The sequence below is a fragment of the Carcharhinus amblyrhynchos genome, chromosome 34 (assembly GCF_965287045.1).
Source record: "Carcharhinus amblyrhynchos chromosome 34, sCarAmb.v2.hapA, whole genome shotgun sequence".
NCBI lineage: Eukaryota > Metazoa > Chordata > Chondrichthyes > Carcharhiniformes > Carcharhinidae > Carcharhinus > Carcharhinus amblyrhynchos.
In genome coordinates, this window is record NC_137357.1 from 5,113,047 (window position 1) to 5,140,496 (window position 27,450).

General features: G+C 46.6%; 1 protein-coding gene across 2 annotated transcripts; it reads left to right on the forward strand.

The window, feature by feature from the left end:
* cnnm3 (cyclin and CBS domain divalent metal cation transport mediator 3) lies at positions 1-26,098 on the forward strand. 2 transcript variants are annotated; one of them, XM_080216820.1, is made up of 8 exons: positions 1-1,319; positions 5,803-5,943; positions 9,327-9,479; positions 11,047-11,216; positions 12,799-12,895; positions 19,120-19,265; positions 20,089-20,224; positions 25,533-26,098. In XM_080216820.1, exons 1-8 carry the CDS (start codon positions 44-46, stop codon positions 25,598-25,600), a joined length of 2,187 nt encoding a protein of 728 aa, XP_080072946.1. In that variant the 5' UTR covers positions 1-43; the 3' UTR covers positions 25,601-26,098. The 2 variants fall into 2 exon arrangements, with proteins under 2 accessions (XP_080072946.1, XP_080072947.1); XM_080216821.1 differs by having other exon boundaries at positions 9,327-9,406; positions 11,034-11,216.
* The last annotated feature ends 1,352 nt before the right edge of the window (positions 26,099-27,450 follow it).

The window sequence follows — 27,450 nt, forward strand, 5'->3', positions numbered from 1 at the left end:
GCGTCACGTGACGCAGCCGTGTGGGCAACCAGCCCCGCTCAAGATGGCGGCGGGAGAGCGGAGTTTGGGTTTGACGCTGGCCGCCCTCTGGGCGCTGGCGGCCGGCGGCGAGGGCGACGTGGCTGGGGTGCGGCTGGAGAGCGGCGGCGAGCCGGCCCGCATGGAAGGGGGCGCTATCCGCGCGAGGCCGGGCGCCCGCTTCCAGCTGAGGGTGTTCGGGCAGCGCCTGGGCCGGGAGGCCTGGCCGTGGCTGGCCTTCAGCCCTCGGCCGGAGTGCGCCAACGGCAGCTTGGAGAGGGGCTGGATGGAGCTGGGCGACAACCAGAGCGACGGCTCGCTGCTGGTCAGCGTACGGGCCGGCCAGGCCGGGGGCCTGTACTACTTGTGTGCCCGGGTGGGCAAGGAGGAGTGGCAGCCCCCTGGGGGCTGGGACACTCCCCTTGACATCCAGGCCCCCCAGCCTCCCCTGGCAGTGTGGGGCCAGGCCCTGCTGCTTGCCCTCCTCCTCCTCTGCTCGGCCCTCTTCAACCTGCTGCACCTCAGTGTGCTGTGGTTGGACCCACTGGAGCTGCACATCATCCGGCACTGTGGCTCGGAGAGGGAGAAGCGCAGCGCCGAGGCGCTAGCCCCCCTGCGGCGGCGGGGCAACCTGGTCCTCTGCACCCTGGTGCTGGGCAACGTGCTGGCCAACTCGTGCCTAGGTGTCCTGCTCCACCAGGCGCTGGGTGCTGTCCTGCCCGCTGTGCTGACCTGCGCCGCCCTGCTCTTCCTGCTGGGCGAGATCCTGCCTTATGCCGTCTGCTCGCGCTATGGCTTTGCCATCGCCTCCCGCGCCACCTGGCTGACCCGGCTGCTGGTGGTGCTGGCCGCGCCGCTGGCCCTGCCTGTTGCCCTGCTGCTGGACTGGGTGCTGCGGCAGGACATCAGCACCTGCTACATCCGCGAGAAGATCCTGGACATGCTGCACTCCAGTGACCCCTACAGCGAGTTCGTGAAGGAGGAATTCCGCCAGGGCTCGCTCAGGACTAAAGTGGTGGAGGACATCATGACGGGCCTGAAGGACTGCTTCATGCTCAGCACGGAAGCTGTGCTGGACTTCAACACCATGTCGGAGATCATGCAGTGCGGCTACACCAGGATCCCGGTCTACGAAGAGGAAAGGTCCAACATCGTGGATATAGTTTACGTGAAAGACCTGGCCATGGTAGATCCCGAGGACTGCACACCTTTAAATACCATCATCAAATTCTACAACCACCCTCTGCATTTTGTGTTTAATGACACCAAATTGGACGCCGTCCTGGAAGAGTTTAAGAAAGGTGATTGTTTGTCAGCTATAACTTGAGTCTGTGGACTCGTTACAAAGTTTTAAAAGTTGATTTATTAGTGTCACAAGTTGGCTTACATTAACACTGCAGTGAAGTTACTATGAAAATCCCCTAATCGCCACACTCTGGCACCTGTCTTGGTATGTTTGACGAAGAATTTTAGCACCTAACCAGCATGTCTTTTGACTGTGGGAGGAAACCGGAGCACCCGGAGGTAACCTATGCAGACACGGAGAACGTGCAGACTCCGCACAGACACTGATACAAGCTGAGAATCAAATCTGTGTCCCTGCTGCTGAGAGGCAGCAGTACTAGCAGCAGCAGTAACCACAGTGGGCTAACCATGGGTTCAGTTCCAGCCTTGGGTAACTGCTAGTATCTGTGGGTTTCAGCCAGGTGATCCGTTTTCCTCCCACAGTCCGAAGATGTGCAGGTTCGGTGGATTGGCCATGCTACATTGTTCTTAGTGACCAAAGATGGGCACGTTTGGTAGGTTAGTCATGATATTTGTGAGGGATTACAGAAATCGTGCAGAGAGGGTCTGGGTAAAATACTCTGTCAGAAAGTCGGTGCAGACTCAATGAGTCAAATTGACTCCTCCTGCCCTGTAGGGATTTTATGATTCTGTGAGAAATATTCCTTAGTGACAATGCTTTGGGAAGAACCTTTGAAAGACCTGTGCTTGAAACTGCGCAAATTTGCATCAGCCCAGTCCATATCTCAAAGTGGTGTGCAGTTTTTTTTTCACCCTGTAATTCAGAGCAGTATCTTGGGAGATGTTTCCGTTTTATTCCACACTCTGTTCCTGGATTCTCTGATCCATCTGGGTCTGTGCTCACGCCCGGCCTTAGCCTAATGGTGCTGGCCATCTGTTGTGGGCAAATCTTTCACAGTGGCAGGACTAGAATCACAGAATACTTTGGCCCGTTGAGTCTGCACTGACGTATGAAAGCTCCTGACCTGCTCATCTCATCCCACTTGCCAGCACTTGGCCTGTAGCCTTGAATGTTATGGCGTGCCAAGTACTCATCCAGGTACTTGTTAAAGAATGTGAAGCAATCTGCTTCTACCATCCTCCCAGGCAGCGCATTCCAGAACGTCACAACCCTGTGGGTAAAAAAAATTTTCCTCAAATCTCTCCCTAAACCTAGTTGAAAAGTCTATTTTTAAGAAAGCATGCCAGATGTAAGGCATAGGCTGTAGAGAGGCTCAGGGTAGAAAAGTAAGGACATCATGCTGATCCTTTACAAGCCTGCCAGTATAGAATGTCACACTTTAAGAAGAATGTCAGGGCTTTGGAGAGGGCACAGAAGCAATCCACCTGAATAGTAGCTGCGACTTCAGCTTTATGGAGAGACTGGAGGTGTTGGGATGGATTTCTCCTGGTTTTAAAGTCTGTTGATTAGTCACAAGCAAAGCTTATATTGTATTAACACTGCAATGAAATTACTGTGAAAATCCCCGAGTCGCCACACTCTGGCCCCTGTTAGGGTAACACTGAGGGAGAAATTAGCAGCTAACCAGCATGTCTTTCGGAATGTGGGAGGAAACCGGAGGAAAGCCACGCAGACTTGGGGGAGAACGTGCAAACTCCACACAGACAGTGACCCAAACTGAGAATCGAACCCAGGTCCCTGGCGCTGTGAAGCATCAGTGCTAACCATTGTGTCACTGTACTGACCTGGTTAATCATCATTTTCCAAATAATAAGAGGTTTTGACAGAGTAGATAGGGAAGAGCAGTTTCCAGTGGCAGGAGGGGCTGTAATCAGAGAAAACAGATTCGAGCTCGCCCGTTCTGTACTGTGCTGGGTTATTATCCAGCTGTAGTTTACATATAGCAGGAGTTTCCAGCGGTAGGAGATGAGAGCCAATATTTAGACTCGGCAGTTGTCAACACTTCGCTGTGGTTGTCATCATGTGTTGACACACGTTGTTAAATGTTGCTTCATCACTCGGAGACCAGTATCAGTCAGGCAAAAATGCATGGTTGATAAATGTTACGGCGCATCCTGCAAAATTCACCGTGGATAAACGTTTAAAGCACTTGGAATCTGCACATTCTCCCCATGTCTGCATGGGTTTCCTCCGGGTCCTCTGGTTTCAAAGCTGTTGTCTGAGAGTTGAATCCTATTTCGTAATGCGCACACAGCAGTAACAGCTAGCAAGCGCCTTTCAAGTTAGCGAGCTGTTGCCAGGCACTTTTACAATTTGTGTTCTTAGGAGGAAAGCTTTGAAAATGTCTATATGTAAATATTAATGCCAGAGTCTACTCCATCCAATTTTGAATTGATGCAGAGGAGCCTGTGTCATCTTCTGGTTCGTCTATATATCGCCTGCACAGGATCCCAATGACCAGCAACACAATTGGCACAGTGGTTCGTGCTGCTGTCTCACAACACCAGGGACCCGGCTTCAATTCCTGGCTCAGGTGACTGTCTGTGTGGAGTTTGCACGTTTCCCCGTCTCTGTGTTGGTTTCCTCGGGGTGCTCTGGTTTCTTCCCACAGTCTGAAAGACGTGCAGTTTGGGGGATTGGCCATGCTGAATTGCTCCTTAGTGTCAGGCAGACCAGCTAAGGTAAATGCATGCGGTTATGTGGATAGGGCCTGGGTGGGGCTGTGGTTGGTGCAAATTTATTGGGCCAAATGGCTTCCTTCTTCACTGTAGGAATCTATGATTGCTAAATTAAGAAGCTACCTTTTTTTGAGAGTTTCCAGTGCATTTTTCGGCAATCTTATTTTGTTTTCTTCTTTTCCCAATTTCCTCATCTTGCACTCAGGATCCTTGGCCAGGGTACGGGATCCGATGCTTTTAATTCAAATCTTCACTTATTGTCTGAAATAGCACATGTTGCATTCCACTTTTGGATTAATGCACAAGCATTCTTTTCCACCAATCCCCCCTCCCCCAACAGTGCAGGGAGTTTTTATCCTGTGAATTAAATCAAAAAGGGATCAGTACACAGCAGGTCTGTGAGCAAATTCAACTGAATGCTGAGAGGGAGGCAGTGGGGTGTCTCGAGAATTGCTTCGTGGAAAACGTCTCCGTGATGCACAAGATTGCCATAGCGACTAAATAGGTCTGGCAGGAGTGCTGTGTCCAATTCTGGGCAGCGCACTCTCATACCAAGACCTTGAGGAGGGTGTGAAGGAGATTTGCCAGAATGGCAGCAAGGACAGGCAGGGCAAGAGGCTGAAGAAATTGGGTGGTGCTCTTATTGGAGAAGAGATGGCTAAGGGGAGATTTAACAGGAGTGCTCACAAGGCTGAGTGGTATAGAGGAGAATAAACTCATCCTGTGGATAGGAGGGTCAGTACCGCTTGGGTAGATTTAAGAGAATTGGTGAAAGAAAAGGTTTAAAATTTATTTATGATTGTCACAGGCTTACATTAACACCGCAATGAAGTTATTGTGAAAATTCCCCAGTCACCGCCCTCCAGTGCCTGTTCAGGTACATGGAGGGAAAATTTAGCACCGAACCAGCATGTCTTTCGGACTGAGAGGGGAAACCGGAGGAAACCCATGCAGACACGGGGAGAACATGCAGACTCCACCCACCCACCCACACACACACACACACCCACACACACACACACACACACACACAAGCTGGGAATTGAACCTATGTCCCTGACACCATGGGACAGCAGTGCTAACCACTGTGCTGCCCTGGAATTCAGGGAGGGGAGTTTTTTTTAACGTAGAGTTGTTATGATCTGGAACTTGCTGTCTGAAAGAGTGGTGGAAGTAGATTTATGAGTAACATTTAGTGAAAGGAATTGGATAAAAACTTCAAAAGGCCAAGAAACAATATTGCAGGACTGTAGGAGAATGAAGGAGTGGGACTAATAATTTAGAACTGGCACAGGTATGGTGGGCTGAATGGCTGCCTGGACTATAAGATACAGTAATCTGCTTAAGCAGATAACTACATGGGAAGATTTGTGAAAATTGTGGCGGACGGAAATTGAACTGATGGGTCATTCAGTACGGGCAGTACAGTTGCACAATGATGAGCGCTGCTGCCTCACAGCTCCCGGGACCTGGGTTTGATTCCCGCCTTGGTTCACTGTGTGGAGTTTGCACGTTCTCCCTGTGTCTGTGGGGTTTCCTCCAGGTGTTCCGGTTTTCTCCCACAGTCCAAAGGTATGCTGGTTAGATGGATTGGCCATGCTAAATTGCCCCTTCGTGTCCAAAGATGTGCAGGTTTGGTGGATTGGCCTTGCTAAATTGCCCCTTAGTGCCTAAAGATGTGCAGGTTAGGTGAATTGGCCATGCTAAATTGCCCCTTAATTCTATGGATCTGCAACACCTCTTTCGCATGTGCCAATCATGAGAGAGAATGTGAAAAGCCAGCTTTTCCAAAAAAGAGTATTGAACCCAAGTTAGCTGGTGTTAGCTTTGTTGTTTACTTTTGCTGCCCAACTCTGTTCAGTGGTTATAACAGCTCTCTGTCCCTGTTTCTGTTTCGAGGTAAATCGCACATGGCGATGGTCCAGAAGGTGAACAACGAAGGGGACGGTGACCCCTTCTACGAGGTGCTGGGTTTAGTGACGCTCGGGGACGTCATTGAAGAAATCATCAAGTCTGAAATCCTGGATGAATCAGACAGTTGTAAGTTGGAGCAGCAGGGGTTCTGGAGGGATGGTGTGTAAAATTCAGGATAGTTTCCCTGATTCCTTTCTCACCAGTATTACTCTGTGTTTACCGCGTGTGAGCGTTCTGCCTGATGAGTCAGGCCACCACATGGACCTCCTTCCACCCGTCTTCATCTCACCCCAATGCCATATCCTTCTGTTCCTCGTATGTTTATCCAACTTAAGACCATAAGACATCAGAGCAGAATCAGCCCATCGAGTCTGCTCCGCAATTCGATCATGACTGATATTTTTCTCATCCCCATTTTCCTACCTTTTCATCATAATCTCTGATCCCCTTATTAATCAAGAACCTACCTATATATTGAAGACACTCAATGGCCTCCACAATCTTCTGCAGCAAAGAGTTTCACAGATTCATCACCCTGTGGCTGAAGAAATTCCTCCTCATCTTTTAAAGGATTGATGCTTTAGACTGAGTTTGTGCCCTCTGATTCTAGTTTTACCTTCTAGTGGAAACATCCTCTCCACGTCCACTCTATCCAAGCTTTGCAGCATTCTGTAAGCTTCGATAAGATCCCCCCCCTCTCATTCTTCTAAACTCCAACGAGTACAGACCCAGAATCCTCAACCGTACCTCATACGACAAACTTTTAATTCCAGGGATCATTCTTGTGAACCTCCTCTGGATCCATTCCAAGGCCAGCACATCCTTTGATATGGGGCCCAAAACTGCTCACAATACTCCAAATGGGGTCTGACCAGAGGACTTCATTAACATTAATCTTTTCTTTAATATATCCATATTGTATGTTCCACATGTTATCCACTGTCTGGGTGAAAAGGTTTTTCCTGAATTCCCTGTTGGATTTATTGGTGACTGTTTTATACTTAAAATTGTCATAGATTTAAGTTTGTCTGAAATTTTTATGGCTCCAAATTATTGAATTTTCTCCCTGACAGTGCTGTGGGTGTACCTACACCACATGGTCACCAAGGTAGCTCACCATCACCTTCCCAAGGGCAATTAAGAATGGGCAACATGTGCTCATAGAATCCCTACAGTGCAGAAGTAGGTCACTCGGCCCATCGAGCCTGCACTGACAACACTCCCACCCTATCCCCGTAACCCCACATATTTACCCAGTTAGTTCCCCTCAAACGCTGCGGGACAATTTAGCATGGCCAATCCATCTAACCTCCACATCTTTGGAAACTAAGGGGAAATTTAGCACAACCACTCAACCTAATCCGCACGTCTTTGTACTTTGGGAGGAAACCAGAGCACCCGGAGGAAACCCACACAGACGCAGGGCGAACATGCAAACTCTGCATAGGCAACGATCTGAGGCTGGAAATGAACTGGATCCTTGATGCTCTGAGGCAACAGCGTTAACCACTGTGCCACCATGCTGCCTGCCTTCCTGACCGAGCCGGCAATATCCACATTCCGTGACTGAGTGAATTAAGTAAAAGAAAATATAGCTTCTAGAATCGTACAGTGCAGAAGAAGGCCTTTTGGCGTATCGAGTCTGCACCATCAACAATCCCACCCAGGCCTATCCCCATATTAGTTCTGGTCTTGCCTGCAAGTGGAAACATCTCCATGACTACCTTTTCAAACTTTTCCATGAAGGTAAAGAATTCTAATCAGGGCACCCCCCTCAGAGCTGCGAAGCTAGCCCATACAATCTTTTCTGAGATGTATGACTTCTAAGTGCTTGGATCATTCTAGCTGATCTGTTTTGTGTGTTGTCCAATATCTCCAAGTCTTGGTTATAACATGGAGATTGAAACTGCGCACAGTACCCACTGTGCTCTCACCAAGGCTCTGTACATGTTTAATATAACCTAATTCTGAGATGGCGATTGAGCTAAGCACTGGTTCACTATTGTAGACTTAGCACAGGATGAATCCATTTACCATCATGACTCGGTTGTAGAGGCTTACAGCATGGAAGCAGGCCCTTTATTCAAACTTGTCCATGCTGACCATTTTTTTAACCCCTAAGCTCGTCCCAGTTGCCTGCGTTTGGCCCATATCCCTCTAATCCCATCGTACCCACGTAACTGTCTAAATGCTTTTTAAAAGACAAAATTGTACCTGCCTCTGTTACTACCTTTGGCAGCTTGTTCCAGACACTCACCACCCTCTGTGTGGAAAAATTGCCTCTTTGGACCCTTTTGTATCTCTCCCCTCTAACCTTAAACCTATGCCCTTAGTTTTAGACTCCCCTACCTTTGGGAAAAGATGTTGACTGTCGAGCTGATCGATGCCCCTCATTACTTTATGGACCTCTGTAAGATCACCCCTCAGCCTGTTGTGCTCCAGTGAAAAAGTCCCAGTCCATCCAGCTGCTCCTTATAACTCAAATGATCAAGTTCGGGTGGCATCCTGGTAAATCTTTTCTGCACTCTTTCTAGTTTAATAATATCCTTTCTATAATAGGGTGACCAGAACTGTACACAGTATTCTAGGTGTGGCCTCACCAATGTCTTGTACAACTTCAACAAGACGCCCCAGCTCCTATATTCAATGTTCAGACCAATGAAACCAAGCATGCCAAATGCCTTCTTCACCACTCTGTCCACCTGTGACTCCACTTTCAAGGAGCTATGAACCTGTAATCTCTTTAGTCTGTCACTGTCCCCAACATCCTACCATTAACTGAGTAGTCATGAAAGAAAAATAAGATGTACTGTTCATTCAGAAGAATGTGGGTGTTACTGGCAACACTGGCACTTATTGCACAAGTTTGTCCTCACAAAGCTCAGAATGACCTGCTGCCTTGACCTTTGAAGATTCTTGCGCCATGCTGTTGGTTCTGGGATTGCCTGTATTTTGGTCTATTGACAATGTGGGAGCAACCAGAAGATGCCCTGTTGGCATGCAACTCCGAAGGGAACTTGATGTTATCAGGGCATCTGGTGCTTTTGTTCTTCTAGGCAGTGACAGGGTTTGAAGGTTCTGCACTTGGTGGTGAAACAGCCATGGTGCTTTGGATTTAAGGTGGCAGCTGGCTGGGTCAGCGCATTGTATGGTGAAGCTAAGCTGGATGGGACCTTTGCTGAGCTTCCGTTTCGGAATGGGGTCCTGGAAGAGTGTGGACCACGGCAGTGAGCCTCAGGCCTATCCATAGAGGCTGTGGAAATCAGCCCTGGTGGTCACACCAGGTTGGTACTCCACATGCGCGCTTCCTGGATGAGTGATCCTCATGCATGAAGCATGATATCACACCTGTCTAAAGATGTGCGGATTAGATGGATTGGCCATGCTAAATTGACTCTTAGTGTCGGGATTCATGCTGAAATGTGTGGGGGGAAAAGGGATTTGAAAATGAGCTAAAGAATCTCAACTTGCTCCCGTTTCGATTTTCCATTTTTCTGTTCCTTCTGCAGCAGAGATCAAGGTGAAAAAAAAACCTGCTTCCATCAGCAGTTCCATTGAGCACAAGAAGGAAGACGTCTCGTTTTTTAAGGTGCCTGACATCGATCTAAAGGGCAAGATTTCACCTCAGCTTTTGTTAGCCACTCAGCGCTTCTTATCCAGAGGTAGGGAGACAGTTCCTGCTGGGGACAGGGCGGGGGATAGATGCGAAGGTGGTAAGGGGGGGCTGCTCCCGTTCCCAAAAATAAAACAACATGCACGGTTATTCCACAAATCCATCGTTTTAAAGCCGTAAGTGTGGAGGATGCCTGAGCAGCTGGATTGTCAGACTCTGGATTTAGTTTGAAAAAGGTGGGATGGTTGGTGAAAATGCTGGAAAATCTCAGCAGGTCTGACAGCGTCTATGGAGAGAGAATAGAGCCAAATTTTCAGACCTGCTGACATTTTCTTGCATTTTTTGTTTTTGTCTTAGATTCAAAGAACAGTACAGCACAGGAACAGGCCCTTAGAGTCCGTATCCTTCCATTCCCATCCGATTCGTACATTTGTCTAGTTGTCCCTTACATGCTGCTATCGTACTTGCTCCCACCACCTCCCCGGACAGCGCCTTCCAGAAATTCACCACCCTCTGTGTAAAAAAAAAGCCTGCCTCGCACATCTCCTCTAAACTTTTCCCCACGCACCTTCAATATATGTGCCCTAGTACTTGACTTTTCCATCCACTCTGTCCATACCACTCGTGTAAACCTTATCAGGTCACCCTTCAACCTCTGTCATTCCAGTGAGGACAGACTGTTTATCCAACCTCTCCTCACAGCTAATACCCACCAGACCAGCAACATCCTGGTAAACCTCTTCTGTACCCTCTCAAAGCATCCACATCTTTCTGGTCGTGTGGTGACCAGAATCGTACACAATGTTCTAAATGAGGCCGAACTAAGATTCTGTACAGCTGCAGCGTGACCCGTCAGTTTTTATACTTAGTGTCCCGACCGATGAAAGCAAGGGTGTCATATGCTCTTTTTGACTACTTTATCCACCTGCATTGCCACTTTGTGATCGGTGTTCATGTACACGCAGATCTCTCTGCCTGTCAATACTTCTAAGGGTTCTACCATTCCCACATGCATTGGATCTTCCAAATGCATTACCTCACACTTCTCCAGATTAAACTCCATCGCCATTTCTCCACCCAAATCTCCAACCGGTCTATATCCTGCTGTATCCTCTGACAATCCTCTTTACGATCCCAACTCCACCAATTTTTGTGTCGCCTGCAAACTTATTGATCAGATCATCCAACATTCACAGCATTTTGCCTTTATCCTAATGTGGTTTGTGCGTGTGTGTGTGCGCGCGCGCAGATTACTGAGTTGACACTGGTGTAGAGTACACGTGTGGCTGAGGGTGATTACTCAGGCAGAGAATTAAACATCCCATAGAATATTAAAGGCATGTGTGATCCCATCCCCACTTTAATACATTTAGAAAGACATCCAGACTAAATAGTGATGGTCAGTTGTTCCTCCCTCCTGCACACTGATGTATTGAATGCAAACATGGCCGAAACAACTGGCCAAAGACTGCTCCTGGTGAGATTATAAATTCCCACGAATCCCAGCTGCTCAGAGTGTGAATCTGTTAGCCGCTTCAGTGAGTGTCACACACTAGCACACACGAGTGTGTTGATGTTGAAATTGCTGCTATAATAACCGCAGGTTGTCTTTTCAGAGGTTGAGCTGTTCAGCCCCTCGCGGGTCTCAGAGAGGGTTCTCCTTCATCTGCTCAAGCACCCGAGCGTCAGTCAGGAGGTGAAGTTTGATGAAAATGACAAGCTGGCTCCGGAGCACTACCTTTACCAGCGGAATCAGCCCGTCGACTACTTCATCCTGGTGCTGCAGGTGGGTGCTGATCCTGTTGCCTGCTGCTCACGTTTTTACTTACAGTTGCCTCGTTCCTCTGACCAGTCACTCAGATGCATTTGAGGGGAACTAAGCAAGCATGTAAGGGGGGTAGCATGGAAGCACAGTGGTTACAGCGCCAGGGACCCGGGTTCACTTCCCGGCTTGGGTCACTGTCTGTGTGGAGTTTGCACGTTCTCTCCGTGTCTGTGTGGGTTTCGTCTGGGTGCTGCGGTTTCCTCCCACAGTCCGAAAGATGTGCAGGTTAGGTGCTAAATTCTCTCAGCGTACCGGAGTGGCGACTCGGGGATTTTCACAGCAACTTCATTGCAGTATTAATGTAAGCCTACTCTGACTAATCATTGACTTTAACTTTAGAATGGGATAGAGAATTATGACGATAGATTTGGATGAAGAAATATGTATCCATCTGTGTATCGTACATAATCGTATGTAAAGGGTGGAATGTGGCAGTGTTCAGAGATTGAGGGTTCCATAGAAGGAACCTGAATGAGTGGTCAGTTGGAGTTAGTAAGGGTATAGGAAATGCAATGTTGGAGGCACCAAGTTTGTGAGGAGCAGAGGGAGAGAGAGAGAGAGACGACTGGAGTTCAGGGAGAAGTGGGTGTATCTGGGATCTGGGGCCTTGAAGTGATCGTGACGCGAATGTCAGTGTTGCCCAAGGGACCAGTGGAGCTTGGACCAGTGGGCTTCAGGGATTCTGGGACTCAGCAGGACTGAGGATATCTCACTGTGATATTTCAATCGCATGGCAGCTGGTGGGGAGTTGTTCGGAGTATCTGCTACGTCATTGCCTTGTGGACAAACAGGACAGTTCATTTTCTCTCTCTCTCCTCCATCTGCCCATAAAAATTGTCCCTGCCAATACTCAAACTACAAACAACAGAACAACAAACCAATGGTGTGATCCTTATCATTGGTGTTTGTGGGAGTTGCTGTGTACAAATTGGCTGTCTCATTTCCCACATTGCAACAATTTAAAAAAAATAGAATCCGACAGTGCAGGAGGAGGCCGTTCAACCTATCCAGGCCCTATCCCTTGTAACTCCATGTATTTACTCTGCTAGTCCCCCTGAGACGAAGGGGCAATTTAGCATGGCTAATCCCCCTGAACTACACATCTTTGGACTGTGGGAGGAAACCGGAGCACCCGGAGGAAACCCATGCAGACACCAGGAGAACACGCAAACTCCACACAGGCAGTGAGCGAGGCCGGAATTGGATCTGGGTCCCTGGTGCCATCATTTCAATTGTAAAACTGCTTGGAATCTCCTGCAGTTGTGAAAATTGGTATATAAGTGGAAGTTCTTTTCCGAGAAGGGATTGGATGAATCAAACGCGTTACCTATCACCCATACCTCAAGAGTGTGGCTGCTTGGGACACTGGTATTGCGGTGTTATTAGCAATCTGCAGATCTAATCTTCACTAAATAGCAATTGTTTTTATATCTCTCTTGCATTCTTTTGCTACTCCAATGTGCTGTTCCGATGTATGGAATTGTTTTGACGTTGTTCCATTGATTTAATGATAAGTACCAAAAATACCTTGTGTTATCCACAGGGGCGAGTGGAGGTGGAGATTGGGAAAGAGGGTCTGAAGTTTGAGAATGGAGCCTTTACTTACTACGGTGTCTCTGCACTGACTGTCCCTTCCTCTGGTAGGACTGCACACTCTGCTCATTCCTATTTCTTGCTCTCATGCACACCCCCTCCCCTCTGTACTTGACTATATTTGTGTTTTGTGCAGAAGCTCTGACATGTTTAAGAATCTTTTCCCACGTAGTTTATTTGCAGGGGAAGAAACACGGTTGTTTAAAAAAGGGTGAAAATTAAAACTTTTCCATCAAAGACTCCTCACAGCCTCAGCGCCGGCCTGACTGAGCACAGGCGTCAAAGCTGCCTGCATTTGATGCATCGGTGCCACTCACTCTAAAATATGGTACTAGGATTAAGATTTCACACTGGTATAGTGCTGGGCTAAAGCTGCAGCAGCACAGTGATTAGCACCGCTGTCTCACAGAGCCATGGACCTGGGTTTGGTTCCCCGCTTTGGTGATTGTTTGCATGTTCTCCCCGTGTCCGCATGGGTTTCCTCCCACAGTCCAAAAGACATGCTGGTTAGGTGCTAAATTCTCCCTCTGTACCCGAACAGGCGTTGGAATGTGGCGACTAGGGAATTTTCACAATAACTTCATTGCATTGTTACTGTAAGCCTACGTGGCTAATGAATCAACTTTAACCTTAAAACCGAGCTCGCAATTCACCTCCTAGTCATGGATCAAGGCCCCTCTTTTTGGCTGCATGCACAATGAGTACATGGTAGATTCAACCTTGTTCTCTGTTGGTTGGACTTTAAAAAAATGCCTGCCAATGTATATTAACTGGGGCTAATTGAGCAAACCTATACAGATGCCACAGGATGTTTGGAATGGGAAATTGGCACAGCTGAATATGTTCTAAGATTGAGACTGAAGCATTTTGTAAGAGAAATACTCTGACCTAACCCATGCTATACCTGTCCTGGGAGTGTTTGATGGGGGACCATATAGAGGGAGATTTACTCTGTGTCTAACCCTGTGCTGTTCCTATCCTGGCAGTGTTTGATGGGGACAGTGTAGAGGGAGCTTTACTCTGTATCTAACCCAGTGCTCTAGCTGTCCTGGGAGTATTTGATGGGGACAGTGTAGAGGAAACTTGACTCTGTAACTAACCCTTGCTGTACCTGTCCTGGGAGTGTTTGATGGGGGGACAGTGTAGAGGCAGCTTTACTCTGTATCTAACCCTTGCTGTGCCTGTCCTGGGAGTGTTTAGAACATAAGAAATAGGAGCAGGAGTAGGCCATCTAGCCCCTCGAGCCTGCCGCACTATTCAATAAGATCATGTCTGATCTGAAGTTGCTCAGTTCCACTTTCCCACTTTCTCCCCATAACCCTTAATCCCCTTGCCTACCAAAAACCTATCTACCCGCGTCGTAAATATATTGAGCGAGGTAGCCTCCACCACGTCAACGGGCAGAGAATTCCAGAGATTCACCACCCTTTGAGTGAAGAAGTTTCTCCTCAACTCTGTACTAAACTGCCCCCCCGCGCGCGCACGCCTTGTCTTGAGGCTGTGCCCTCTCGTTCTGCTGTCCTTACTGAGCGGGAAGAACCTCTCCACCTCTACCCTATCCATCCCCTTCATCATCTTATACATCTCAATAAGATTCCCCCTCATCCTTCTAAACTCCAACGAGTGCAAGCCCAGTCTATTCAGCCTCTCTTCATAGTTCAATCCCCTCAACTCCGGTATCAGCCTAGTGAACCTCCTCTGCAGTCCCTCCAAGGCCAAAATATCCTTGCGCAAGTGCGGTGACCAAAACTGCACACAGTACTGCAGCTGCGGCCTCACCAGTGCCCTGTACGGTTGCAGCAAGACCCCCCCTACTTTTATATTCAATCCCCCTCGCTGTGAAGGCCAGCATCCCATTTGTCTTCCTGATCACCTGCTGCACCTGTAGGCTGGGTTTTTGCGACTCATGCACAAGGACCCCCCAGGTCCCTCTGCACCATAGTATGCTGCAGCTTTTCGCCCTTTAAATAGTAGTCCCTCCTACTATTATTCCTGCCAAAGTGGATAACCTCGCACTTGCCAACATTGTATTCCATCTGCCAGGTCCTCGCCCACTCGCTCAGCCGATCTAGGTCCCTTTGCAGACTTTCTACATCCTCCGCACAATTTACTTTTCCACTTATCTTTGTGTATCAGCAAATTTCGACACCTTACACTCAGCTCCCTCCTCCAGATCATCGAAATAAATGGTAAATAGCTGAGGCCCCAGCACCGATCCCTGGGCACTCCACTCGTCACCAACCGCCAATCCGAATAGCACCCATTGACACCTACTCTCTGCCTCCTATTTGACAGCCAATCCTCTATCCACGCTAACACCTTACCCCCAACTCCATGCCCCCTAACCTTCTGTAACAACCTTTTGTGCGGCACTTTATCAAACGCCTTCTGAAAATCGAGAAACACCACATCCACCGGTTCTCCTCCGTCCACCGCACTATAAACATCCTCAGAGAATTCCAATAAATTTGTCAGTCACGACTTCCCCTTAACAAATCCGTGCTGCGTCTGCTCTATCAAACAATTCTTCTCAAGTGCCTTACTATTTCTTCTTTGATGACAGATTCAAGCATTTTTCCTACAACAGACGTTAAACTAACCAGCCTATAATTCCCTGCCTTTTGCCTGCTCCCCTTTTTAAACAGCAGCGTAACATTAGCTGTTTTCCAATCTTCCGGCACTTCCCCGGAATCCAGCGAGGTTTGGAAAATAATCACTAAGGCATCCACTATCACCTCTGCCATTTCCTTCAGAACCCTGGGATACATTCCGTCCGGTCCTGGGGACTTGTCCACCATCAGTCCCACTAGTCTGTCGAGCACCACCCCTCTAGTGACAGTGATCTCATTCAGGCCCTCAACTCCTACCATCCTTCTATCTTTAATACCCGGCAAACTATTCGCGGCCTCCTCCGTGAAGACCGAAGCAAAAAACTTATTTAAGGCCTCAGCCATTTCCTCATCCCCCACCACTAAATCCCCCCTCTCACCCTCAAAGGGTCCAACATTCACCCTAGCCAGCCGCCTCCTCTTTATATATTTATAAAAACTCTTATTATCTTTTTTTATATTTAGCGCTGGTTTAGCTTCATAGTCTATCCTTCCTTTGTCAACTTCTTCGTCATTCTTTGTTGATTTTTTAAACCTCTCCCAATCCTCTACTCGCCCATGATGAGGACAGTGTAGAGGGAGCTTTACTCTGTATCTAACCTTGTGCTGTAGCTGTCCTGGGAGTGTTTGATGGAGGCAGTGTAGAGGAAGCTTTACCCTGTATCTAACCTTGTGCTATAGCTGTCTTGGGAGTGTTTGATGGCGACAGTGCAGAGGGAGCTTTACTCTGTATCTAACCCTGTACTTTACCTGTCCTGGGAGTGTTTGATGGGGGAACAGTGTAGAGGGAGCTTTACTTTCTGTCTCCAATAGCGATATCTTTTTAGCTCGTTCTTCTGGCAGTGAATATTTGTATTTTATTCTGAATGTTGCTGGCATCTTGATGTTTATCTGTGCATGTGAATTGCTGTCACATTAGATTTCAGCACTCTGGGGAGCTAACGTTTTCACGTGTTACTTCATTTCCCTACTCTCTCTATATAAACTGAGCTTGTGTCCCTGAAAGCTGGGGAGCGTTGGAGTGATCACTCGGTCACATAACAGTACAATCAAATCCTCAATAGGATAGAGCCACCACTAGTGGGAGTTCTGTGTCTAACTTAGAAATGGAGACTCAGCTTCTCGAAATTTGTTCTGCTGTTTTCGATTGATTTGCCATCTACTGGGATCATGGCTGTTCTGTGACTTAACTCCATATGCCTGCCTTTTTCCCCTATCCCCTAATACCTTGGAATAACAATAACCTATCAATCCCAAATTTAAAATGTGCAGTTGACTTAGCCTCGATTTCTGTTTGCAGAAGGGAATTCCAAAGGTTCTTTCATTTGATTTATTTTTGTTGCATGTATTTGTATCCAGCGAAAAATATTGTTTCCTGCATGCTATACAGGCAAAGCACACTGTACATAGAGAAGGAAAGGAGAGGTGAAGAATGTAGTGTTACAGTAATAGCTAGGATGTAGAGAAAGATCAACTTAATATTTGATTTCATTTTTTATTGTCAGATGTATTGGGACACAGTGAAAATATTGTTTCATTTATTATTGTCACGTATTGGTATATAGTGAAAAGTATTGTTTCCTGCACACTATACAGACAAAGCATACCGTTCATAGAGAAGGAGAGGAGAAAGTGCAGAACATAGTGTTACTGTTATAGCTAGGGTATGCAGAAAGATCAGTTTGGTGCGAGGTAGGCCCCTTCAAAAGTCTGATGGCAGCAGGGAAGAACTGTCCATGAGTCAATTGGTACGTGACCTCAGATTTCTGTATCTTTTTCCCGACAGAAGAAGGTGGAAGAGAGAATGTCTGGGGTGTATGTGGCCCTTAATTATGCTTTCCCAGAGAAACGGGAAGTGTGGACAGAGTCAATGGATGAAAGGCTGATTTGCGCAATGGATTGGGCTACATTCATAACCTTTTGTAGCTTCTTGCGGCCTATCACTCTTTGTATAAAAGTGTTTGCTAATTCCACTCAAGGAAGATCTGATTAAAATTCAGACTTAAGCTCCCTCAGCCAGTGAAAATAGTTTCTCTCTATCCTAAGTATTCCCCATGATGGCTTGAAAACTTTGATTAAGTCTCCCCTTAACCCCTACAACCATAGATTGTGAAATCCCTTGAATTGTAGTGCAGATATTATTCTGATCCATTTGCGTTGTACACCTTGCAAGGCCGGCAACACTTCCCAGGGCTGTTGACTGGGCTCGTGGCATGGTCCATCTCGGCATGTGTAAAGCTGAAACTTTTTTTTGTATTCCACTGTACACGTCAGCATTTTAGATCTTTAAAGAAAAGGACGGAGCAGAAACATTCGAAACCATGTTGGTCCAAGGATTCCATGCATATAGATCACTAAAATGCTCTGAGTTGTTGGAGAAAATAACCAGACAGAATCATGGACTGCTTGCAGTTTTACCTCAGAAGGCTAGAATTTGAAAAATTGAAATTGGGAAACCCTTGTACAGGGTTGGACGAAGTTTGGAACAGTCTTCCAAAAATGACAATTAATGATCGATCAGTTGGGTTGCTTTAAATCAAAGGTTGAAAGGTTTGAAGCCTTACAGGACATGAGGGAAAGGCTGGTATATGGAGTTAGGTTGCAGATCATTGAATGGCGGCAGTACAGGCTCAAGGGGCTGAGTGGCCTCTAAATAATCCTATGTCCCTGGGTCCGCAAGTCTCTTGAATCCACATTTTTCCTCAGGTTTTCACCATTTAGGAAATATCCTGTTCTCCCTTTTATCACATGGAAATCAATCTTCCACAGTTTTCCTCATTCACTGAACCAATTTTTTTATTCATTTGTGGGTCAGCATTTATTGTCCATTCATTCCTCTTAATATAATTGTATGCTTCAACCTGCACTCTTTGTAATGCTGCATACCTTTTGGTACATTTAGATATTTGGCTTTCAATCCTATCATGTTATTGATAAGCATGGCGAATAGTTGAGGCCCCAACATAGATCCTTGTGACATTGCCAGTTAGAGGATCTGTCCATTATTCCTACACTCTGGCCTCTTGCCACTCAACTGATGTCCTTGGGTCAATAATCTACCGGTCAGTTCACTTTGAGTGTCTGAGTTAAGAGCACAGTATGAAAGTGTATTGGTTACCGTTTTATCATAGGATAGAATCTGATCAGTGGAGAAGAGGGCCATTTAGCCCGTTGAGCCTGCACGGACAGCAGTCCCATCCAGATCCTATTCCTGTAACCCCATTTACTTACCCTGCTAACCCTGCAACATTATGGGACAGTTTAGCATGGCTAATCCACCTAACCTGCACGTCTTTGGACTGTGGGAGGAAACCGGAGCACCCAGAGGAAACCCACACAGACATGGGGAGAACAGACAGTGACTTGAAGCTGAAATTGAACCTGGGTCCCTGGCGCTGTGAGGCAGCAGTGCTAACCACTGCACCACCGTATCGCCTTGGGATGGATAATGAAAATACAGAGATAAGGATGGAACTTTTGACTTTCAAATGGCTTGAATTACATCCATCCATTTTTGACCCAATTACCTCCTGCCCCATTCACCATCGACACTTGGTCTAAACCTTCTGGTATTAGGAAGGAATGACTAGTATGATTGTGACAGAACCTGTGTAATTTCTGAGCTGTACGACTAACACACTCTCAACTCTGGTTTTTTGAAGCTCACCAGTCGCCAGTTTCTAACGTTAAGTGGAATCGGCGAGACCCGTTCTCCAGGGACCCCCTGGAGTCTGGAGAAAATGCAAGCCTGTCCACATACTGCCCCGACTACACTGTGAGAGCACTAAACGACCTCCAGGTTCTGAAGGTAAGGCCCTGACTTAGAAGGCTAAAAGGAGAAAAAGCAGGTTAACCAAAAGCTGAAAATGTTGAAATAGCACAGCAGGATTAGGGGTTTGTGCCAGTGGATGGCGTGCACGCACATGCATTTGTGTGTGTGTGTGTGTGTGTGTGTGTGTGTGTGTGTGTGTGTGTGTGTGGGGGGGGGGGGGGGGGGGAGGGAGCGGGGAGTGACATGGTCAGTCCTCATTTGAAAGAAGAGCCACGGCTCAGTTTTTTGTTATTTGTTCATGTGACATGGGCACCACTGTCTGGGCCAGCATTTATGGCCCATCCCTAGTTGCCCGAGAGCAGTTGAGAGTCAACCACGTTGCTGTGGCTCTGGAGTCACATGTAGGCCACACCGGGGTAAGGATGGCAGATTTCTTTCCTTGCCTTGGTGAGCCAGATGGGTTCTTCCGACAATCGACAGCGGTTTCACGGTCATTGGTAGATTCTTAATTCTAGATATTTTTTATCAAGTTCAATTTCCACCATCTGCCGCGGTGGGATTCGAACCCGGGTCCCCAGAACATGAGCTGAGTTTCTGGATTACACCCATAGTGATAATGCCACTAGGCCGTCGCCTCCCCAGGTGAAACTTCCTGTCAGAACTGTTGGTTCTCATTCAGTACTGACCAGCTGGTTGTAGCATCCTTTGTATTGAAGTTTGCGTTATGAACATTGGTGGGAATAATTTGCCGATCGTGCTGACTCTGCCTATTAATTACTGTTCACCGCTGTTCTAGTCGGGGAGTTGTGGATGTCACTGGTGCAGGCTGTCAGTGCACGCTTTCTTTTTAACCCCTCAGGTTACTCGGCTTCAGTATTTAAATGCGATAATGGCCTCGAGAATACACAACTCTTCCCCGTCACCGGATAACTTTGAACTCAAAGTGATGCCCAGCAGCCAAGCAAAGCTGCTCAAAGACCAGAATTCCTCCACAAGTGAGTGTTTCAATTTATTTTCATCTTTTTATTCATTTGTGGGACATGGGTATCGCTGGCTGGACCAGCATTTATCGCCCATTCCGAGTCGCCCGAGGGCAGTTGAGAGTCAACCACATTGCTGTGGCTCTGGAGTCACATGTAGGCCAGACCAGGTAAGGATGACAGATTTCCTTCCCTAAAGGACATTAGTGAACCAGATGGGTTTTTCCGACAATGGTTTCACGGTCATCAGTAGATTCTTAATTCCAGATTTTTTTTATTGAATTCAACTTCCACTATCTGCCATGGCAGGATTCGAACCTGGGTCCCCAGAACATTGGCTGAATTTCTGGATTAATAGCCTGCCGATAATACCACTCAGCTGTCGCCTCCCCTATTTTGTTTGACAATCCAGCTGGGAAAGGGTGGCACAGTGGTTACTCCTGCTGCCTCACAGCGCCAGATACTTGGGTTCAATTCCGGCCTTGGGTCACTGTCTGTGTGGAGTTTGCACATTTTCCCCATGTCTGCATAGGTTTCCTCTGGGTGCTGCAGTTTCCTTCCACAGTCCAAAGATGTGTGTGTTAGGTTGATTAGCCATACTGAAATTACCCCGTATCAGGGGTATTGGCATGGTAAATATGTGGGATTAAGGGGATAGGGCATGGATGTGGTTATTGTCGGTCCAGACTTGATGGGCTGAATGGCCACCTTCTGTACTGTCAGGATTCTATGTGGTTAGGGAGGAGGTGAAATTAGGGTGGCACAGTGGCTGGCACTGCTGCCTCAAAGTGCCAGGGACCCAGGTTGAATTCTGGCATTGGATCACTGAGTGGAGTTTGCACGTTCTCCCTGTGCCTGCATGGGTTTCCTTTGGGTGCTTCGGTTTCCTCCAACAGTTCAAAGATATGCAGGTTAGGTGGATTGGCCATGTTAAATTGACCCTTAGTCTCAGGGGAATTAGCAGGGTTACAGGAAAAGGGCCTGGGTGGGATTGTGGTCGGTGCAGACTCCATGGGCCGAATGGCTTCCTTTTATGAAGTCCACCGAAGCTTGTAACTGAGGACGAAGAAAAAAGTCAAAGCCCTGAGGGAAGACTTGCTCAAGATTTTGCAAGTAAAAAGTCTCTTCAAACATAGATATACAATTTAAAATTACTGTCTAATCAAGAGACTGTTATTGGGGGCAAGGTCAGAGGTCTTGCAAACATCTCGAGTGCTGAGAGAGAGTATGGAAGAGGTCTGTAAGGAATTAGCCAACATGATGGAGTCATTGGGCTGAGAGGCATTGTCAGTAGATTGGAATATGCCACTTGTATTCAAAACTGACACAGGCAACTCCTTGGCAATTAGATTCTTTTCTGTATAAAATAATGGAATTAATTATCAATTGTAAGTGTGAGCAAGTCTGCACAGTAATCTCCTGGTGAATAACTAAATTCAGTCAGAGAGAGAGGGAGAGAGCTGCTACGACACTAATATCCCTGATGATTCTGAGGGAGTAATAACCCAAGTGGAACAGTTATCCTCAAATAACATGGATCCCCTTTTCTTAAAGCATCTTGATAAAGTTCCACACACACGAACCTATTTTGTTAAACTCAGCTGCCTGGGCAAAATATCATGGAATCCCCACAGTGCAGAGGGAGGCATTCTGCCTATCAAGTCTGCAAAATCCCACCTAGGCCTTATGCCGTAACTCTACATATTTACTCTGTTGATCCCCTTGACACTAACGGTCAATTTAGCATGATCAATCTACCCAACCCACATCTTTTGGACTGTGGGAGGAACCTAGAGGAAACTACACAGACACGGCAAGAACGTGCAGGCTCCACGTTCCAAGGCCGGAATTGAACCTGGGCTGCCTGGTGCCATGAGGCAGCAGTGCTAGCCACTGTGCTGCCCCAGTAGCAAATAGATATTTAACAGGTGCAAATGAAAAGTATAAGGAGGGGGATGTGGTCTCAGGATAAGGGGTAGCAAATTTAAAACAGAGTTGAGGTAAAACTACTTCTCCCAAAGGGTTCTGAATCTGTGGAATTCTTGACCCCAAAGTGCGGTGGATGCTGGGACAGTGAGTAAATTTAAGGAGGAGTTAGACAGATTTTTAATTGGTAATGGATTGAAGGGTTATGGGAAGAAGGCAAGGAAATCGGGATGAGGAGCATATCAGCCATGATCGAACGGTGGAGCAGACTTGATGGACCGAGTGGCCTAACTCCGCTTCAATATCTTATAGATTATATAATAGGTGACAAGTGCAGTCCGTGAAGAATAGAATGTCCATAGTGAAGTTGAGAAGATGTACCAGCTTTCGCGAAGTGTTGCAACAAGCAGTAATGAACAAAACCCACCAGAATGTTGTACAGTGGAAACTGGATAAAAGTCAGGGCACCTTGCGTTGTTGGGATCTGACCTTAAGCTCAGCACTGTAGTCAGTTTAGTTGGGTGGATAATTTTGGAGAGATTGGCCTTGTTCTCCTTGGAGAAGAGAAATTGCAGAGTAGATTTGATAGAGGTGTTCAAAATCATGAAGGAGCTGGACAGCAGAGAGAGGAGAAACTGTTCCACTGGCAGAAGGTTCGAGATGTGGAGATGCTGGCGTTGGACTGCGGTAAACAAAGTAAGAAGTTTCTCAACACCAGGTTAAAGTCCAACAGGTTTATTTGATAGTAAATGCGTTTACTATCAAATAAACGTGTTAGACTTTAACCTGGTTTGTGGGACTTCTTAGAAGGTTTGAGAGCCAGTGAGCAGTGATTCAAAAGCGATTTGATTCAAAGCAAAGAGTTGGCATAAATGTTTTTTTTCTGATTGGCAGTTAGTGACTGGTGGGGTTCCTCAGGGATCTGTGCCAGGACCCCAACTGTTCACATGAGGTATGAATGATTTGGAGTGGGAACTGAATGCGTTATCTCCAAATTTGCAGAAGATACAAAGTTGGGTGGGAGGGTGAGCTATGAGCAGGATGCAGAGATGCTTCAGCGTGATTTGGACAGGCTGTGTATCGGAACACAATACATGGCAATTGCAGTACAATATGGATAAATGAGAGGTTATCCACTTTGGTAGCAATAATAGGAAGATAGGTTATTACTTGAATGGGTATAAATGGAGATAGGTTGATACTCATCGAGACCTTGGTGTCCTTGTGCATCACTCGCTGAAAGTAAGCATGCAGGTACAGCAGGCAGTAAAGAACGCAAAATGGTATGTTCTTCAAGTTTAAGTTTAAAGTTTATTTATTAGTGTTACAAGTCAACTTACATTAACACTACAATGTTACTGTGAGAATCCCCAAAATGCCAGTCTTCAGCGTTTGTTCGGGTAACGCTGAGGGAGAATTTAGCATGGCCAATGCATCTAACCAGCACATTGGCCTTCTTAGCGAGAGGATTTGAGTTCAGATATAGCAATGTTTTGATGCAATTGTATCGGGTGTTGGTGAGGTCACACCTGGAGTATTGTGTGCAGTTTTGGTTTCCTTATCTGAGGAAGGATGTCCTTGTTATAGATGGAGTACAGCGAAGGTTTACCAGTCTGATTCCTGGGATGGCAGGCCTGTCATATGAAGAGAGACTACGTCGGTTAGGATTATATTCACTGGAGTTTAGAAAAGTGAAAGGGCATCTCATAGAAATTTATAAAATTCTCACAGAGTTAGACAGGGTAGATTCAGAAAGAATGTTCTCGATGCTAGGGGAGTCCAGAACTTGGGGTCATCGTTTGAGGATAAGGGGTAAATCCTTTTAGAACTGAGGTGAGGAGGAATTTCTTCACCCAGAGTGTAGTGAATGTGTGGAATTCACTCCCACAGAAAGGAGTTGAGGCCAAAAAACGTTGTGTGATTTCAAGAAGAAATTAGATTCGCTCTTGGGGCTAAAGGGATTGAGGGGATATGGGAAGGAAGGGGGGAGATCAGGATATTGAATTCGTCGATCAGCCATGATCAAAATGAATCGCAGAGCAGGCTTGAAGGGCCGAATGGCCGCCTCCTGTTTCTAGCTTCTATAATTGGCAGTGATGGCAACATGAGGAAAATCCTTTTTTATACAGTGGGTGATTAGGATCTGGCACGCATTGCCTGAGAGGGGATGATGGCAGAGTAATCAAGAACTGTAGAAGTGAATTGGATTGCTATCTGGGGAAAGATGGATTTGCAGGGAAAAGGTGAGGGGGTGGCACTTGGTGAATTGCTCCTGTGGCGACATGATGGGCAGAATTACCTCCTGTGACTGTGGTCGCTGAATCACGAGGTGGTCAGTCAGATGTTGGAGGCACTGCAGAGTGAAATATAATGAGGAGTACAGGTTATGAAGAAAGCCTGGAAATAATTTGGCTTTTTGACTGGGGAAGGAGGTGGCCTGAGAGGTCATTGTGCAGTGCAAGATCGTTACTGGAGTGCAAATGGTAATTCTGCTGTATTACTTCAATTTAAGGTGCAAGAAAGAACAAGTGAACGCAGGCTGAGGCAGATTTTGAACTGATAATTGGGATATAGCTCAGAGAGAGGTGCGGCTGTCTGGGAGATGCATCAAGTTGGAGGAGTGCAACTCCTGGAAGCATTTATGAAGCCAATTGGCCTGACAACTAGGAAATTTTCAAGCCTTTCTAGAGGGATAATTTAAAATAGAAGATAAAATACCGCGTCATTTGTAATCCCGTGATCCATTCCTTTCGTGTCTTGCCTTTATGACTTAAGTAGCCAAGCACATTTTTAATCAGGGGGCTGGCCAGCCATTTCCGAAGCTCAAGTTGTTGCCTCTGCTGGCACTGTTTCATCACTGTCCAATAGAAAATCCTGGCAACTTACTTAAAGTTTTAAAAGTTTCTTTATTTGTGCCACAAAACTTAGATTAACACTGCAATGAAGTTACTGTGAAATTCCCCTAGTCGCCACATTCTGGCGCCTGTTCGGGCCAATCCACCCAACCAACGCATCTTTCGGACTGTGGGAGGAAACCGGAGCAGCCGGAGGAAACCCACACAGATACAGGGAGAGCGTGCAAGCTCCACACAGACAGTGGCCCAAGATGGGAATCAAACCCGGGTCCCTGGTGCTTTGAGGTACCAGTGCTAACCACTGTGCCACCGTGAAGGCCATTTGGATTTTGGAGAGAGAAATAGAAAGAAAAGAAGAGCAAAAGAGAGAGAAATGAATGTTGTTCATCTGTGGTCTGTCTAACGGAGACTGCTTGGTGCTTTTACCCACTGTTATGCTCTCAGCAGTCAGTCAGCGTCACAGATCTCACCACCTCCCGTGGCGGACGATGAACTTTAAGGCACTTGTTTTTTCTCTTTTTTTTACCTAATGATGTCATCAGGTACCAGCAGAAGTAAACCACCGCACACCAGCGAGGAAGACAGTCCAGAGAGGAACGCTGGCGTCTAACCTACGAGAGTGTCCGAGGGTGCCTTCCTTCTCTGCATCCGAAAGCCACACCACTTCAGTAAGCTGCGAATGTACCATGCTAGTTCCTGGCTGCGGTTGGGGGCCACCCATTTGCTGTACAAACTGTAAATTGTCGCGATGTGGGTTTTGGGGAGGGCTGGACAATGGACATTCTAAATTTTGTAGATTCTGCGCACTGTGGAAAAACAGTGGCGTATATCAAGCTATGAAGACTAACCCGACTAATTCCTCAGATAGAACTCGTTCTGTGATTCTTTTTTTAAGACTTGGAAGGGTTGTAAATTGTTTTAATCTGTTTATCATCACTTTTCTCCCCATGGCTAATGGGTTCTAATGCAGTTACTTGAAGACTACAGAATGAAGACATATTCAAGCAATATCGGATGTGAATATACTGCAGTTCTTTTTATTTTCTTTGTTTTTAATGCCACAGCTATGAGTAATGCCATTTATAGTAAAAGCCTGATTCATAAATCATCTCCGGGTTCCTTATCATTAGTTTGCAAGCCTTTTGGTCCAATCAAAGCCTCCTTAAGAAGGAAGAATGTCTTGCGTTCTGCAGCGTTTTTTTTCATCCCCTCAGGGTGTCCCCTAGTGCTTCACAGTGTTTTCGAAATGTCGTCACTGTTGTAAAGCTGGAAACACAGCAGCCAGTGCTGGCACGAAGGCTCCCACAGACAGCAAAGTGATATCAACTAGATGTTATGCTTTGGTAAGAATGCCCCACAAAAGGAAGCATCCACTCCACGTCTGTCCATCCCTCTTATCATCTTGTATACCTCAATTTGATCTCCCCTTATTCTTCTCAATTCCAGAGAGTATTGGCCTAAACTGTTCAGTCTCTCTTCATACGACAAACCCCTCATCTCTGGAATCAATCTGGTGAACCTCCTCTGAACTGCCTCCAATGCCACTACATCTTTCCTCAAATACGGGGACCAAAACTGTACACAAATGCCTTGAAATAGTGCTATGGAGGTCTTCTAGACTCACCTGGGAGCACTGGTGCCAGCTGCAATTATGCCACTTGGCTTGTGCCTGACAATATTTTAATAATGTGGCATTGAGCCATAAGACTTTGGAAGCACACACATTTGATTCCCCAACTCTGTTAAACACTTGGATAGTACTGGGTGAAGTATGGGCTGCAACTCACTCAGTCAGCGTGGTCTCTTGGACTCTACTATAGGGGATCTCATGCCAACAAGAATCAGTGCCTTCAGGGGACCAGAGATGTTAAAACTTCAGCATGATCCTCAGTGACTGACAACCATTTTGCTACTGACCAGGCAGTATTGTAAGTTCATAAGATATAGGAGCAGTATTAGGCCATTTGGCCCATTGAGTCCGCTCCACCATTTGATCATGGCTGATATGCTTCTGATCTCCATGTTCCTGCCTTCTCCCCATAACCCTCCAACTCATTACCAATTAAAAATCTATCTGAACTCTCCTTAAATGTACTCACTGTCCCAGCATCCACCACACTTTGGGGTAGCGAATTCCACAGATTCATAACCCTTTGGGAGAAGTAGTTTCTCCTCAACTCTGTTTTAAATTTGCTGCCCCTTATCCTGAGACTACAACCTCTTGACCTAGAATGCCCCACAAGAGGAAGCATCCACTCCACATCTACTTTATACAGACCTTTTATCATCTTGTATGCATCAATTTGATCTCCCCTTATTCTTCTCAATTCCAGAGAGTATAGGCCTAATCTGTTCAATCTCTCTTCATACAACAAATCCCTCGTCTCTGGAATCAATCTCGTGAACCTCCTCTGAACTACCTCCAATACACTACATCTTTCCTCAAATAAGGAGACCAAA